General features: G+C 37.6%; 2 protein-coding genes across 3 annotated transcripts; both read left to right on the plus strand.

The window, feature by feature from the left end:
- The first annotated feature begins 40 nt into the window (after window positions 1-40).
- Window positions 41-4,168, plus strand: LOC109040263 (protein D1). The gene is made up of 5 exons (XM_019056138.2): window positions 41-270; window positions 925-1,048; window positions 1,582-1,719; window positions 2,408-2,489; window positions 3,056-4,168. Exons 1-5 carry the CDS (start codon window positions 73-75, stop codon window positions 3,186-3,188), a joined length of 675 nt encoding a protein of 224 aa, XP_018911683.2. The 5' UTR covers window positions 41-72; the 3' UTR covers window positions 3,189-4,168.
- Window positions 4,169-7,292: 3,124 nt separating this feature from the next.
- Window positions 7,293-11,320, plus strand: LOC109040261 (protein D3). 2 transcript variants are annotated; one of them, XM_072298820.1, is made up of 6 exons: window positions 7,558-7,701; window positions 7,984-8,125; window positions 8,458-8,581; window positions 9,707-9,844; window positions 10,157-10,244; window positions 10,775-11,320. In XM_072298820.1, the coding sequence occupies exons 1-6, from the start codon at window positions 7,691-7,693 to the stop codon at window positions 10,941-10,943; spliced, it is 672 nt and encodes a 223-aa protein (XP_072154921.1). In that variant the 5' UTR covers window positions 7,558-7,690; the 3' UTR covers window positions 10,944-11,320. The 2 variants fall into 2 exon arrangements, with proteins under 2 accessions (XP_072154920.1, XP_072154921.1); XM_072298819.1 differs by lacking the exon at window positions 7,984-8,125 and having other exon boundaries at window positions 7,293-7,701.
- Window positions 11,321-14,139: the final 2,819 nt, after the last annotated feature.

The following is a 14,139-nucleotide window of genomic DNA, read 5'->3' on the forward strand; positions in this document are numbered from 1 at the left end:
TCATGTGCGCTGTCTATAAATGCCCATAATATTGGAGCTGTAATGAGTTAGGTCACTGTGAAACAATTTACAATGATGCCGTTCAGAGAAAAACTAATAATTCAAACAACTCTAGGATTAATGAGTGTGTTTGGTGTATGGATTGAATTAATTGACCGATCAGGTGCTTTATCATTTCCTGAAAAGACGCCCAAACAAATTCGAAACGCCCTAGTAAAGTATGCAATTGTTCGACGGATACTACCTCACGCACCGAAGCATGCTGTTGAAGTGAGTAAGTTTAATTTTTTTACCTAATTTTATTAATTTAATGCAAAATTATGTATTATGAAAGACACGTGGCATTATTTCATCGATGTCAATCATTTTTTTTTTTTTTTTTTTTCATATGGAATATATTTATATAACTTGAGTCCACAAGGTTAAAGTGAGTTTAGAGAGGCGATCGGACTCCATTAAGAAAGATAAAGATACTATTAGGTAAGGAATCTCTTTTGCCGGAAAGCTTCGAAACTCTCCTAAAGCATCAATTTTGTTCCAATTTGCGAAAAAGTCCTTCAATAGGAGACTTTTAATTCCAGATGTAACTTCAGTGTATGTGAATGGGGATTTATATCTGCGTATTGATTATTTGCAGCCATAATGCAAACTTACTGACGTAACGAAATTTAGTCGTAAATCCAATTTTTCTGTACGCCTTTGAAAAATATTGAGGAAAATTTATCCTGCCGTGAATTTTTTTGTTCTTTTTTTTTGGCGGAGGAGAGGAGGAGATAGTTTAATCTGTGTCAAAAAATTTACATCCAAATGTGTAAACCGTGGCGGTGAGAATTTCCATTGGGTAGATCTCACAACCAACATTATTACTTGCTTTCCAAAACCTAAATGTAATCCAAATGTTACCATTTCTGCTTCTTTTAAAAGGTTGCTTACGGAGACACGATTGTAGATTTCGGTAATAAATTAACTCCTGAACAAATCGAGGATGAACCAGATCATATTTCTTGGCCCATAAAAAATAACACTCTCTACACACTTGTATTATCAGGTAAAAATAATATTTTTAACATTTAAAAATAAATAACCTCCAGTTCTTTATCCGTGAAGTGCGGTGAGCTCTTCTTTTTGATACGGTTTGCACTAAAGACTCTTCAGCTTCGCTAAGAATAACAACACCTGCTTGATGCAACTATTTGGGTTCAAAGGATATCCATATTGCATATACACATAAAATGGAAGGCGCTTTGCTTCTCTCAATTGCAACGCCTGGCTGCAATTATAGAAATGTTTATGCATCATATACAGTTATTGCTCTGCATCAACCATGACAAACATCGATGTTAAGCTGACCATCATTGCCAAACTTTGCAATTTGTAGAGACATTACTTAGCCACGAATTGCGGATAGGTTAAATTCGAACTGATTGTGCAGAAACGTTGGGCCAAAAATTGCACTGATCTAATTTTTCTTATGTCAAACGAGATGTTATTGAAATTTCCTATGAAACACTCAGCTCTGTGAGAATTCTTGCCAGATAGGAAATCTGCACAAGATTATGTAGCCTAACGAATACATTTCAGGGCCTGATGTACCAACTCATGAAAAAGCAGTCGACAAAGAGATTCAACATTGGGTGGTTGGCAACATTCCGGGCAACAATGTCTCTGCTGGGGAAACTTTGACGGAATACAGAGGAATAATTCCACTTTATGAGCCAGGTATGTTAAAAAATTATCATTTTCATAAAACGGTGACGCATCTTCCTGGTCTATGACAAAAATATGGATCATTGTGTATTGAAAATGTCCACAAGGTATGAAGGTTGGTTGGTCGATAGACACGTTTATTTGGTGCTTTTAACAATTGAGCCATTAACACCTTAGAAAAGAGATCAAAATATAGTACAGAATTTAAAAATTTAAAAAGTAGGGGTCAAGGGTTATCAACAAAAAAATGTTAAAAAGCACATTTTTTTTATTAAAAGTTCAATTTATAATTCGCAGTAAACTTTGTCCACAAGCCGTGGACCAAAGCACCACAGCCAGAAAAAATTTTGCTAGGAGGACAGAATCTATACCAAATATTTGCCTACTCTATGGTCAATATTTATGATTTTTGAAGCGACGCACAGTGAATCGAGGGGAGGGGTCGGACACAATTTGGAAACTTTACAAGCTTACAACTCCGTTTATACAAAACATTGAGGTTTTAAAAAAATGGTTCAACTAGTTTTTTCGTGAAATTTTCTTCTAGAAACACCCTTTAATATTTAAAATGTGACGGAATAAACATCAAAATTTGTAGTTTAAGACAAACATTTCATGTCGAAACTTTTTAACCGACTCGATCCACTGTGCGTTGCCTAGAAATTTTCGCTATTGATTCATTCCCTCTTCCTTTTTACAGGCAGTCATCGGCTATGCTATTATGTTTACGAGCAACCAGACGAAGAAAAAGTAACATTCAAAGATGAGCATGTCAACAAATCGTAAGTCGTAAAATATTTATGGCATGATTGAAAGTTGCATTCTTATTTAGAAAAAAGAAGACATTATTTCGATATTTAAATGATCTTCGATCATCACCATGGTATTGTTGCGGAACAGTAATATAGACAGTTCTTGTTCGCTTACCTAGAATTTACGTGACAGGATAAGCGAGTTTCCAAATAAAGAATAACTGAAAATATACGGCAACACTTGCGTGAAGGTCACTGAAGATCTTTCCGTAACGCTAAAGATCATCTTAGCATCATGGTACTGTTTTATTTTTACTGAGTAAGTAGTAGTTGTAAAATCTTTTATTTTAAAACAGTTCCTCAGCAAACATGGCCGTTAGCATCTGACTCACTAACACCTGATAACCGATGGCTTTCTAAGATAAATGAAGAATATAAAAGAGAAGAATTTAATATTAGATCAATTCAATCAGAACTAAGAGAAAAAATCGTCATGAGTACGATTTATAGCCGTAAACCCTTTCACAAGGTCAAAATATGGGAATTAAAATTATGTTTATGTCTCCAGACAGATAACCCTTTTTTAAATTTTTCAGAGTAATCGGTTATCAACGTGCGTTTTTCCACGCGGAAGTTGTGCGGAGCAAATATAATTACGAAGAAGCAATCGCTGCAAACTTTTTTATTGTAGATACAACTGAGGAAGATCAACAGATGACAGCTCGGTGACCTAGGGATGGGAGCAACTAGGCAAAATTTAAACGTCCAAAAGCAAAAGGCTCTGCTGTCTTGTTTACGAGAGAAAGGATAGTAGAGATGAAAATATTTCAAAATATTTTTAAAGTAGAAGCCATAATTCAATGCTGGAATAATAGTCCGGGCCACATTTTCTGAAAATAGAAGGAACCTCCTTAAAAAAAGGGCCGAAATTCGCCTCTTTTTAGGTTTACAAATCGGTCGACAGGATTTGCGCCAAATTGAAGCCTATGATGCCACAAATCTTAGGAGAAAATGTCACCTAGAGCTAAACAGTGGTTACGGAGATACAAGGGGATGAAATGGGGAACTAAACGGTTGGCGATGCGCTCTATTCTGCGACAGTTCCTCAGAAAATCGACGGTGAAACTACCAAATCACGTACCTCGGTTTGCAGCATTACAGATTTCCTGTCATAATTTATTTTTTAAATGGAAAACCACTCAACGCTATTTCTTAAAAACCTCCATGATTTTTCTTCTAGATGCGAAGAAAATTTTGTGAGAACTTCAAGGAATAATTTGGTTTGTTCTCCTATAAATAATTAAATGGGAACGGAGATTTACAATAACCGCAAACGAGGTACATGGTTTAGGAGTTTCACCGTCGAAATATCGCAGGAAGAGATAATGATAAGAAATATGCCGCTGAGCATTTCAAACCCGTATCTCCGAAACCGCTTTTAAAGTCAAGCAATGAATATTTCCTACAAACGGATGTTAGTGATTCAACTTCGCTCTCTTTACTTCATTTGTCCTTCCATTTTGTCTATGAGTCACAGCACAGCCCTCACAAACCTTGCTCTGAAATAATTGTGATTTAATTTACATGTGTATTATAAAAATAATTGCTATTTTTTCACAATTTTTTTGTAAATAGTTTATAGTGTTTATGTTTACGCTTCCTGAAAACCTCGGAAACATAATAAAGACATTATTTTGATGATCACTGTATACACCATTTTGTAACTTCCCACGTGACAATTGACCATCTAACCAGGATAAATAATTAAGCACCACAGTGCACAATCTCTCGACAAAATTTTACTCTGATGACGAAGGAGACAAAATGCTCCAACTTTACTCAAGCTGAGGATTTCTCATTTTCTTCTTCCGTCAATTCAAACTTTTTACATCCCAAAAAACCAGTTTACGTAAACCAAATTGGGAACAAAATGACTTTCAGTACCTCAGGATGAAGTAATCAGTGTGGTGAATTTTTTGTCACAAGTAGAGAAGCAACGTTTCTTAACCCTTTGATGCCCAAGCCCGTCAAATTGACCAGAGGTTTGCTAAGAATGCGTGGCCCGTAGGTGTGGGGACGATACGTACGAGCTTTAGATGTAGGTCTATGAATGCATCGTAATAAACGAATGGGACATCAAATTGAAAAAAAAAAAGAAATAGAGGGTCAACACAGCCGAAGATGGGAAAGACGTAATACTGCCTCGTTTTCAACCTCTCCTCCAACCCGATCGACACTTCATTGGCAGCGTAAAGCAGAGTTGACGCTTCGCGTCAACGCGCCTTCAATTTTCCAGGACGCAGCACGGACATCCATCGAGTACGAATAGTTGTATCTCTGCGCCGTCATCAACGCGCATCCTTTCTCTTGCTCTCTACTTCCATGTTGTGTTCTTTTCCGTTTGTCGTATTTAAAGCAAGGCTTCAAGCGGTACGTGCGCTCCATAGCAACACAAAGGAAAGATGTAATCATTTCTCGCGAAAGATATTTTAAATGAGGATCTACTCTCTAATTTTAGTAAATTAATTTTTAAATACATCTAAGGCTGAAATCAGGAACAAAACACTCTCCGTTTGACTTTTAATTTTTTGGAATGATATTTTGTGAGGCACTGTTTACTTTACACTGAAAAAAAAGTAGTTAGCGTTGAGAACTAATTTGGTAAGTTCTCGCCAAGTAGAATCAAAATTAGGCTTCAGAACTAATTTATTGTACTGAAGCACCAATCAATTCGCTTCATACGCTGACTTGACTTTACTAGAGCGCGAACCAGAATTGGAAAACAGCACTAGCTGTAAAATTAGCGCTGTGGTAAGACAAATTCACCTTCGGGTCAAACTAATTCGCCCTCAACACTAACTGCCACATTGTCCGTTACATTTATTTAGTTTCGAAAAAGTGGCGTCGGTACAACAGCCTCAATCGCGTCAGCTCGTGAAAATCAATTAAAATGTGAAATTTCGGGCTCGTTTGACAATGTAAATACTCCCGGTATGATTTATAGTGTCCTCTCTTTCTTGAAAACGTTCGAAAGCAACATAAATAAACCTGTTAAGGTTAGAAATCGTCTGTTCGATTCAAAACGTAAACAAGCATGATATTCGTTGGAGTCGTCAATCTTCTGTATTAAATTGCGATTAAAGCGTTCCGCGTTCAGTTTATATTTTACGAAAATCTGTGAACTTACTGCTTACTTCTATAGTTCGTGTTCTCCCGTAATTTCAAAAGAATATCTCAAGTGTTCGGACGAGATATGTTTATTCAGTGTGAACATTCGCTACCGTTTCATGTGTGAGTGTGTGTCTCTCTAAAGGATAATTCTGTCTACTTGCACATACCTATGGGATATTCCTTTCCTCTGTCGTTCATTTGGAACCGGTCAGTTGATTTTTACCTCTCATCTTTTAAGAAATCTTCTTTTCCTGAAAGTATTGTCCAGTTATCATTCGCTAAGCCGTTTTCCTCCTCTCTCAGTTTTGAGGTTAGGTTGACCCAACCCTACCGAATGCGAATTAGAGTAGCGGAATTAGTTCCCAGCACTAATAGTGGTTAGTGTACAGAAACCAAAAATCATGTGTGTCCAAATCACACAATATGAGTTAGTGTATAGAAACCATTTTTAGTCATCTGACGCTAACTCATTTTTTTCAGTGTAGGGTACTCTCGACATAACCACCACGCAGCGACGCAGCCCCGCGTCCATTCCCTTACCAACGCTTCGCGCCCTTTCATCAATCTGGGATTTCCTCCGCATCGGCGCACAGTGGATCGAGTCAATCAGAGAGGTCGGACATAAAATGTTTGACTACAACTGCAAATTTTGATGTTTATTTCGTCATAATTTTAATAAAAGGAAGTGCTTTAATCAGAAAATTTTACGGTAAAACCAATGCAGCCACTTTAAAACCTCAAAGTTTTGTATAAACGGAGTTATAAGCGTTTAAAGTTTCAAAATTTTGTCCGACCTCTCCGATTGACTCGGTCCACTGTGCGCGCGCGGCGTCACGTTAGTATTCCACGCTGATTACCATCGGATCACCTGTATTACAAATGGACGTATTTAAATCAAAAGAAACTGTATCAATTACGACATGGTTCCTATAATACATGTATTCTTATGGAACTCGGGCTCATGTCAAAGTGGACATAGTTCATTTTGATTAAAAGACGTCCGCGAATATATATCGATTGCCGCGATATCTGTGACCGGTCGACATTTTCTAGAAGATTAGTGACACCTGAGCCTGACGACCAAAACTACAATATGAGCGTAAAATTATAAATATTAAGTTGAATGCGGTGAGCTATTGTCGACCAGCGTCAACCAAAGCCGCAATCGATATTGCATGCAATAAAATGACTCACAGCGTAGTGATAATTTGACCACGTTAAGCAGAAAGGAACCAAGCCATATCAGCCGAGCCAACTTTAATTTTTTGCATGAAAACGGTTGTGCGGATTTTTGTGCAAATGTTAGCGAATTTTCTGCATAGTGCGAGGCGCATTCCTTTAAATTCTCAAAAGAATCCGCACGAACGTTCTCTTGTAACAGCTGATGTGGCTTGGTTCCTTTCTGCTAAACGCGGTCCAGTTTGGAAGAAATTGTAGCCTCAGATCTCCCGAAAAAGTCAGTGTGGCGTGAAATGCTCTGCTACCAGTGTTATGCAACCTAACAAATCGCTTTTCGAATGACGACAAACAATGACGTAATCCCTCACGTTACCCCGCATGTGACTTTTAAATCACGTTTTTTGGAGCGTGGGCATTCCAAATCTTTTTCTTCTTCTTTTTTTCTTTTTTCTTTCCATATGATGCTTTATTGACCCTCGTCTTCCGGCCATTCTCTCGCTGTTCTCATAGACCCTAGACAGCCCAGTCCTTGATTCTTCTTGACACGGTTCTTACCCTGTATCCTACGGATTAGAAACGAAATGTTATTTTATTAAGACGGACTGTTGCCTGGTGCCCTTTTATATTAAATATTTAAAAATTGAATGGAAACACATTGTAAATTACAGTGAACGATCTTAAAAAATTACTTACTGTGATCACTATGGTGTTGAAAATTACATTTTTCGTCAACATATATTACATTTTATACTTTATTCTCTCCTCATTGTCATTCAGCGAGCCAATGACAGTAAAAATACCGATTCGGACGCCGGCGGAGATTAGAGATGCATTAATGCGGCATGGTATTGTCCCTGAGTTAATCGAAAAAGCGCCAAAAGATGCGGTCGAGGTAAGAACTACAACATATCGCAATGTTTGATCATTACGAATGCAATCATCAAACTGAAGGAGCAAAGAGCATTGGTTGTCTTCGTATGAGAAGTGAGAGCGTTTCATTTTCTAGCCCACGGTATTAGGAAATATTTTTGACATATTCTTTCAAGTCACTTATCTCATAATATTTAAAAAGAAACAAAGCGGTCATGCTCGTACAATGTTTACCTTTTCTTAGTAAACTTTCAGCGGCTGTCTCCTATCTTCAGCAATCATTTTTGTTCCTACTGTGATGCAGAGCGCGTCACTCAAATGTCTGGATCAGCACAACCCCTGATAACCCCGACGCACATATCCTGCCCGTATCCTGTTTGATACCTGTGGAAGCTTTTCCCCTAGAACTGTTGCGCGCACCATCGGGTAACGCTTTTTACGATCAGGTTATTTACAGTTTTGTTGAAAAAAAAAATGAAATATATCGAAACAAATGTTTTAAAAAATATTTTAAATACTTATTTACTTTTCAAAGTATACATATAATAGCTCACTCTCTTTAAATGGCTGGAAAATATTTTTAAAGAAGAAGTCAAAGATCTGTAGATGAGTTGTGCCAACAATTTTAGAAACGCTACTATACATTTCCGAGCGCTTTTGCTCAACTCTGATTTTATCTTAACCCGTAGTTAAACCAATATTTTATTATCTATTTCAATACCACACATGACACCATTTTTCCTCGTTTCTCATTGAATATATCCTCCTTACGTCACAGGTTACCTACGGAAAAAATATTGTGGATTTTGGAAATAATTTGACTGATAGTGATATAAGAAATGAGCCAACCCACGTTAGCTGGCCAGCGGAAAAAGACTCTTTATATACGCTCATGCTAATAGGTAAGTGTAAATGAATATTTGCCCTAAAAATGAATCTTACGAAAAATAAAATAAAATAGTTATCATAAAGCCGCACAGTTAAAAAGTATCTGGCTATGAAAATTGAAAGGGGATTAATTTTTTGTAAAGTCTCCCGTCACCGCGTAGCACGGCCGGCGGTGTAAGATTATGCTTTCCATGGACCGCAGAATGGAACGTCAAAACTTTTAGTGTGAAGAATGAATAAAAAAAATAAGGAATAAAATGCAAATGTACATCAAAACATAATAATTTAATAGCTTTTGCCATGCATTAACATTCCATACCTCATACTGTACATTTAAACATTATCCTTGAAGATTACCCTATTTTTACATTGATTATTCGTTGCACCATCCGATAAGTTCGTTCAGAACATCGTTGTTATTTTATGCTTGCTTTAAAAACAACATTCTCAATGCTCTCTGGCACTCTGCAGCATCCAATCGCAGACCCTTGTTATCCCCAGTCCTTCAAGGACCTGACGCTGTCTCATTTTTTACTAAACTCTCTACCACCGCACCCTCTCAATAAATGACGTCCCATTGATAAATCCTACACCAGGAGGAGCCCCACCCTAGAATCAGTGGCCTGGCGTGATCTGCAATATATCGATTGATCTGTCATTCAAACCTGTGGAAAAGGATCGATAAACAGGGTGTTCGCAACGAACACCTTAACAATCGATTCTTTGCCATGGCTGCAAATAAGGAAATATCGATAGTCGATCATTCACGCCTCGCCACTGTCTAGGACCTTCTTCGGCAACCCATCATCTGCCATCTGCACATGATTATAATAACCCATCTGAGTTACTTTGTCTTAATGTTATAAACGATAGTTTGTTTGACATCCTGAATCTCTCGCACGAATTCTCTCATTCTAAACTAGACTGCTTCTTGAAACACAGAGACCCCTAACTTCCAAATCCCATTTTTAGCACTCGTTTACCAACCCGCGAATCGCATACTCGGTGCCATCTTGGTCTTGTGCTATCACCATCTGATAATTGCCAAGTCATAGCGTCCCTCGTCAATTTATAATTTCATATCTCATGTAGCATCTCGTGTGTTTATTTATTGAATATTCTACTTATTAATTATTTAGGGCCCGATATCCCGACTCACGAAAATCCTGAGGACAAAGAATGTCAGCACTGGATTGTTGCCAATATACCGGGGGACGATCTTAAAATTGGCCACTATCTATCAGAATACGTTGGAATCCTATCTTTTTATGAACGTGGTAAGGAATTTTTCATAATTTTATCGGAGCCTTTTGCTTAAAATGTGTATAAGAAAGCACGGCAGGTAGTAAGCAGTTCCTTTTTAAAAACTCACCACTTTCACTTTTAATTGAATTCATTGGTGAAATTAAATTAAAATTAAATCATATGAAATTAATTATCCGTTAAAAGTGAAAGTGGTGAGTTTTTAAAAAGATTTTTCCAATTACTGAGTACCTTCTCTGTTTGTTCCAATTTTCATCAACCAGTTGCTTATTTTGTAGTTTGATATTATAATAGCCATTAACCACCCCCATTGATTTTCTTTTCAGGCACCCATCGTCTTTTATTCTTGGTGTTCAAACAATCATCAAAAAACACGCCACTCAAGTTTGAAAAGAAGGAATATGTAGCCAAGAAGTAAGTTTATCTATCATTGCATTGCTGTTAGATTATATTTATTCTTTTTGACCTGAAATTATTACTTCCCATTAATAAGACTTATACGTGCTCTTATCCAACTTTAATCCGATACTCCCATAACCACCTCAGATTACCCGTAGGATCGTATAATTTTTTGGCTCCATGAAAAAACATCCTGATAAAAAAATTACGCCGAAAAAAACGAAAAGTGGTCAAAGGCAGCGAGAACGGATTCTCGCAAACTGTAAAAAGTAAATTTTAAATCCGAACTTCCAGATCATTTCTGGTGAAACGCAAATAAACTTGAAAGCACTGCGTAATTGTTAGAAGCTAAAGAGATGCCTTAGACTCGACTGCTTGATTGAAAAAGAACAACATTGTTAGGAGCGCTCTTAAGAAAACAGTTTGATTGAAACGACCCTACGGTAGCTTGCTTAAAGTATCTATGCCTTAGTAAAATTTGCATTTTTAATGATGTATTCGACATTGACTTCTTCATTGACTATCTTGGGTTTATAATGTTACAGAATTGTCGGCTATATGCGGGCATTTTTCGTGTTTAAGCCTTTTGCAGCGAAGTATCATCTAGGAGAACCAGTCGCAGCGAACTTCTTCTTGGTTCAAACCAAACCCCATCAACGCAATTTTAGTAATATTCCAGCCGGTTTAATCGCTCGCCATAAGACGGCCCCTTGACTAAGGACAGAATGCTTGCGAGTATTTATGGAAAGTATTTTCGTTAAAATTGTTGATCAAATTTCTATCGTTCATTTTGCTGGATACTATATTTCTGCCAGCTTGCTGTTTTAATCATGCTCACAGATATAACTTGGACGTATTTCTTTCAAACGGAACTATGTGCATTATGACGTGAGCCGTGCCATGCATGTATACTCATGGGTCTTAGAACTCATGTCTCAATGCACATAGTTCTGTTTGGCAGAAATTCGTCCACCTCATAAAGATCGATGTTTGAATTTGTTTGCTTGTAATTAAAATTAGGATATAATTTTTCATTTTGTGAATTTAACATAACCATTCAAGGAAATAAAGACATTTTTTACCGCTTTTAAGACTGATTTTTTTTCGCTTTTTCGTTTTCAACCCAATCATACCTAAAATGATCATTTCCGTCGTTAAAAATGTGTATTGTGTAAGTCCACGCTAAGAGGTCCACGTACTAGCTAACGTGATTAATAGTTTATGGTAATAGAGAAATAAGCACTCAGTCCTCAGCCAGAATACTCATCTCTGCCCAGGTAAAAATTGGCGATAGGAGCTGCGTTTCAAAATACCATAGGAGTTCTTATAGCCGACTGAAGAAGGCGATAGAAAAGCATATAGCTGGCTGTAGAAAGTGGAAAAAATCATACGGCCGGGCTACACGAAGCGATAAAAAATTAAACAGCCGGGCTATAGTTCCTGTCGCTGGGCTTTACACTTTATCGCCTGGCTGTTGCTTTTTCGCCATCGGCTATAAAAGGCTATAAGAAACTTGTGTAGAAATTCGTGTGCTTTGTAAATCCGCAAGTTTGTACGGAATCACCATAATATTTACAAAACGCACATTATATTTTCCTTTACTACATATTTGTTTTCATCAATTAAAATGAGAATAATCCATACAGAGTGTGCAAACATTTCAAAGTCATGAGTTGAACAACGCTGACTCCACGAGATTAAATATTAGAGCCTAACACAAAGCGGAGCGGCGGCGCACTGGCGCCTACAAACCTAACAGGGATACTTCACGCACTGCGCAATGCGTGAAGTATCCCTGTTAGGTTTGTAGGCGCCAATGCGCGTTTCGCGCTGGCTGCCCGCCCGCCGCGCTGCGCCGCAGCGTACCACGGCGCTTGAAGCAACTATTTCACACCAGAGGTATTGCACAGTATCGTACGAAATTGAAGGCGCTCCAACATATTAGGAATGGCAGGCATCCTTCAAAAGTAATAAGCTTCCCTCGCAAAATAAATCAAGATACTACGGCCCAAAAAGAGAGCGGTAGTCCAAAAACTCACAAGTCCTAGCATCCGTAATTAGTAACGCATAGCATACACTTTATCGTCAGGCTGTTGCTTAATCGCCATCGGCTATAAAAGGCTATAAGAAATTGTGTTGCCGGCTACAGAAGCTATTGGAAATCTTACAGTCGGCTGTAGGTCTATGGTATTTTGGAACACTGATTCTACTGCCAATTTTTACCAGGGGGCAAATGTAATTCGTTCGAATTTAGAGGTTGATCCCCTTACAGTTAAAAAATAAATCAACGTCCAGTATTCGGACCATTATGAAATTACTTTTAAGAGATATCTATGAGAGGAACAGATTGGTTCGGGTAGGATAAATTCAGAACGATCTTGTTCTTGTGCAGTAATAGGTGCGCATGACGTTTGTTGATCAGATTGCAAACCTTTAGAACTTGTAAGTGTTTTAATTTGATCATACTTCGCTAAATCTCCCCCCGTTCCAGGAAAGAAATAGAAGACGTCAGAATAAGAGACGTAACCAAACCAGGACCAAACGCATAATCGCAAAGGTATTTAATCAGAATTTTTTCATAACTCCTTTTCGGTGAAGTGCATATCGACGGTGAAACTACCAAACCACGTATCTCGGTTTGCGACGTCGCAGACTTCCTGTCATACTTTATTTTTTAAATGAAAAACTACTTAACGTCTAGTCTTGAAAATGTCTGTGATTTTTCCTCTTTGTGCGGATAAAAGTCTGTGAAAATTTCAAGGAATAATATTGATTTGGTGGACTTCAAAAAAATAAAATGCGAGCGTAGATTTTTAAACACCGCAAACGAGATACGTGGTTTGGTAGTTTCACCGTCGATATATGCCTGCCCGCAAGCGAGGCTGGAGTGAAGGAGGCGAAAAGAGCCTCGTGCTAGTAAGTGTCTTTACAGGTTAGCCACAATTGTGGTCCCTAAATTTTGCACAACGAGGTCCAGTTGTAAAAAGAGCTCGTGTTAAAAATTCGGATGTCAAGCGTCAATATAACTCCTTGGGCGAAAGATTACGGAAATCCGTAAATTAATGCAATGGGATCGGAGAGAAAGCTACTGCGAAGAAAAATAGAAAAACTCCTTCAATTTGGAATGATACTCTGCAATACATTGCAGCTCGTATAGTTGTATCATTCTAATGTTCGAGATTTACTTACATTTTTTATATGCACCAAAATTAACTCTATTCCACGTATGAGTCCTCAGGCGATTCGATGGATGTTATATTTTGTGTCAGAACGACATGCGATATATTGCATTGATTAGTTACATTTCTTCAGCTACTCGTCATTTTTCTCGAATTTTGAGATCGCAATTCTGTTGTCAGGGGGCTAAAGAATTTGTTTACTTTTAACGAACAACTTCAACGTAATAAAGGAGTGATTTCTTCAGAGGAAAAATATCTCACTCGATACTGATATCGAAACTCAAATCGAATGCGATATTTTTCCTCTAAAAAAAACCACGTCTTTATTGCGTTGAATTTGTCTGTCAAAATTGGTAAGTGAATTCTTTGGTCTCCTGAAAACAGAATTGCGATTACAAAATTCGAGAAAAATGATGAGTAGCTGAAATAAGGAAACCAATCGATGCGATGAATCGCTTGTCGTTCTGACACAAAATATGGCGTCCATCGAATCACTTTGAAGCCGTTACTTCTTCAAAATAATTATAGACTCTTCCGACCCGCACCAATAAGCATCGGAGGGAATCTTTTATAGTGTTTTCATGTAGAGTATAATGAATGTAAACATGACCTATAAATTCACCATAATCGACGGAAACCTGTTACAAGCAAAAGCTCACAAATCCAATATCAATTTGATAATTATTGAGACGTATATTTCGTCAAGATCAAGTATGAGATTAAAAATGAAC

The sequence above is a fragment of the Bemisia tabaci genome, chromosome 3 (genome assembly GCF_918797505.1).
Source record: "Bemisia tabaci chromosome 3, PGI_BMITA_v3".
NCBI lineage: Eukaryota > Metazoa > Arthropoda > Insecta > Hemiptera > Aleyrodidae > Bemisia > Bemisia tabaci.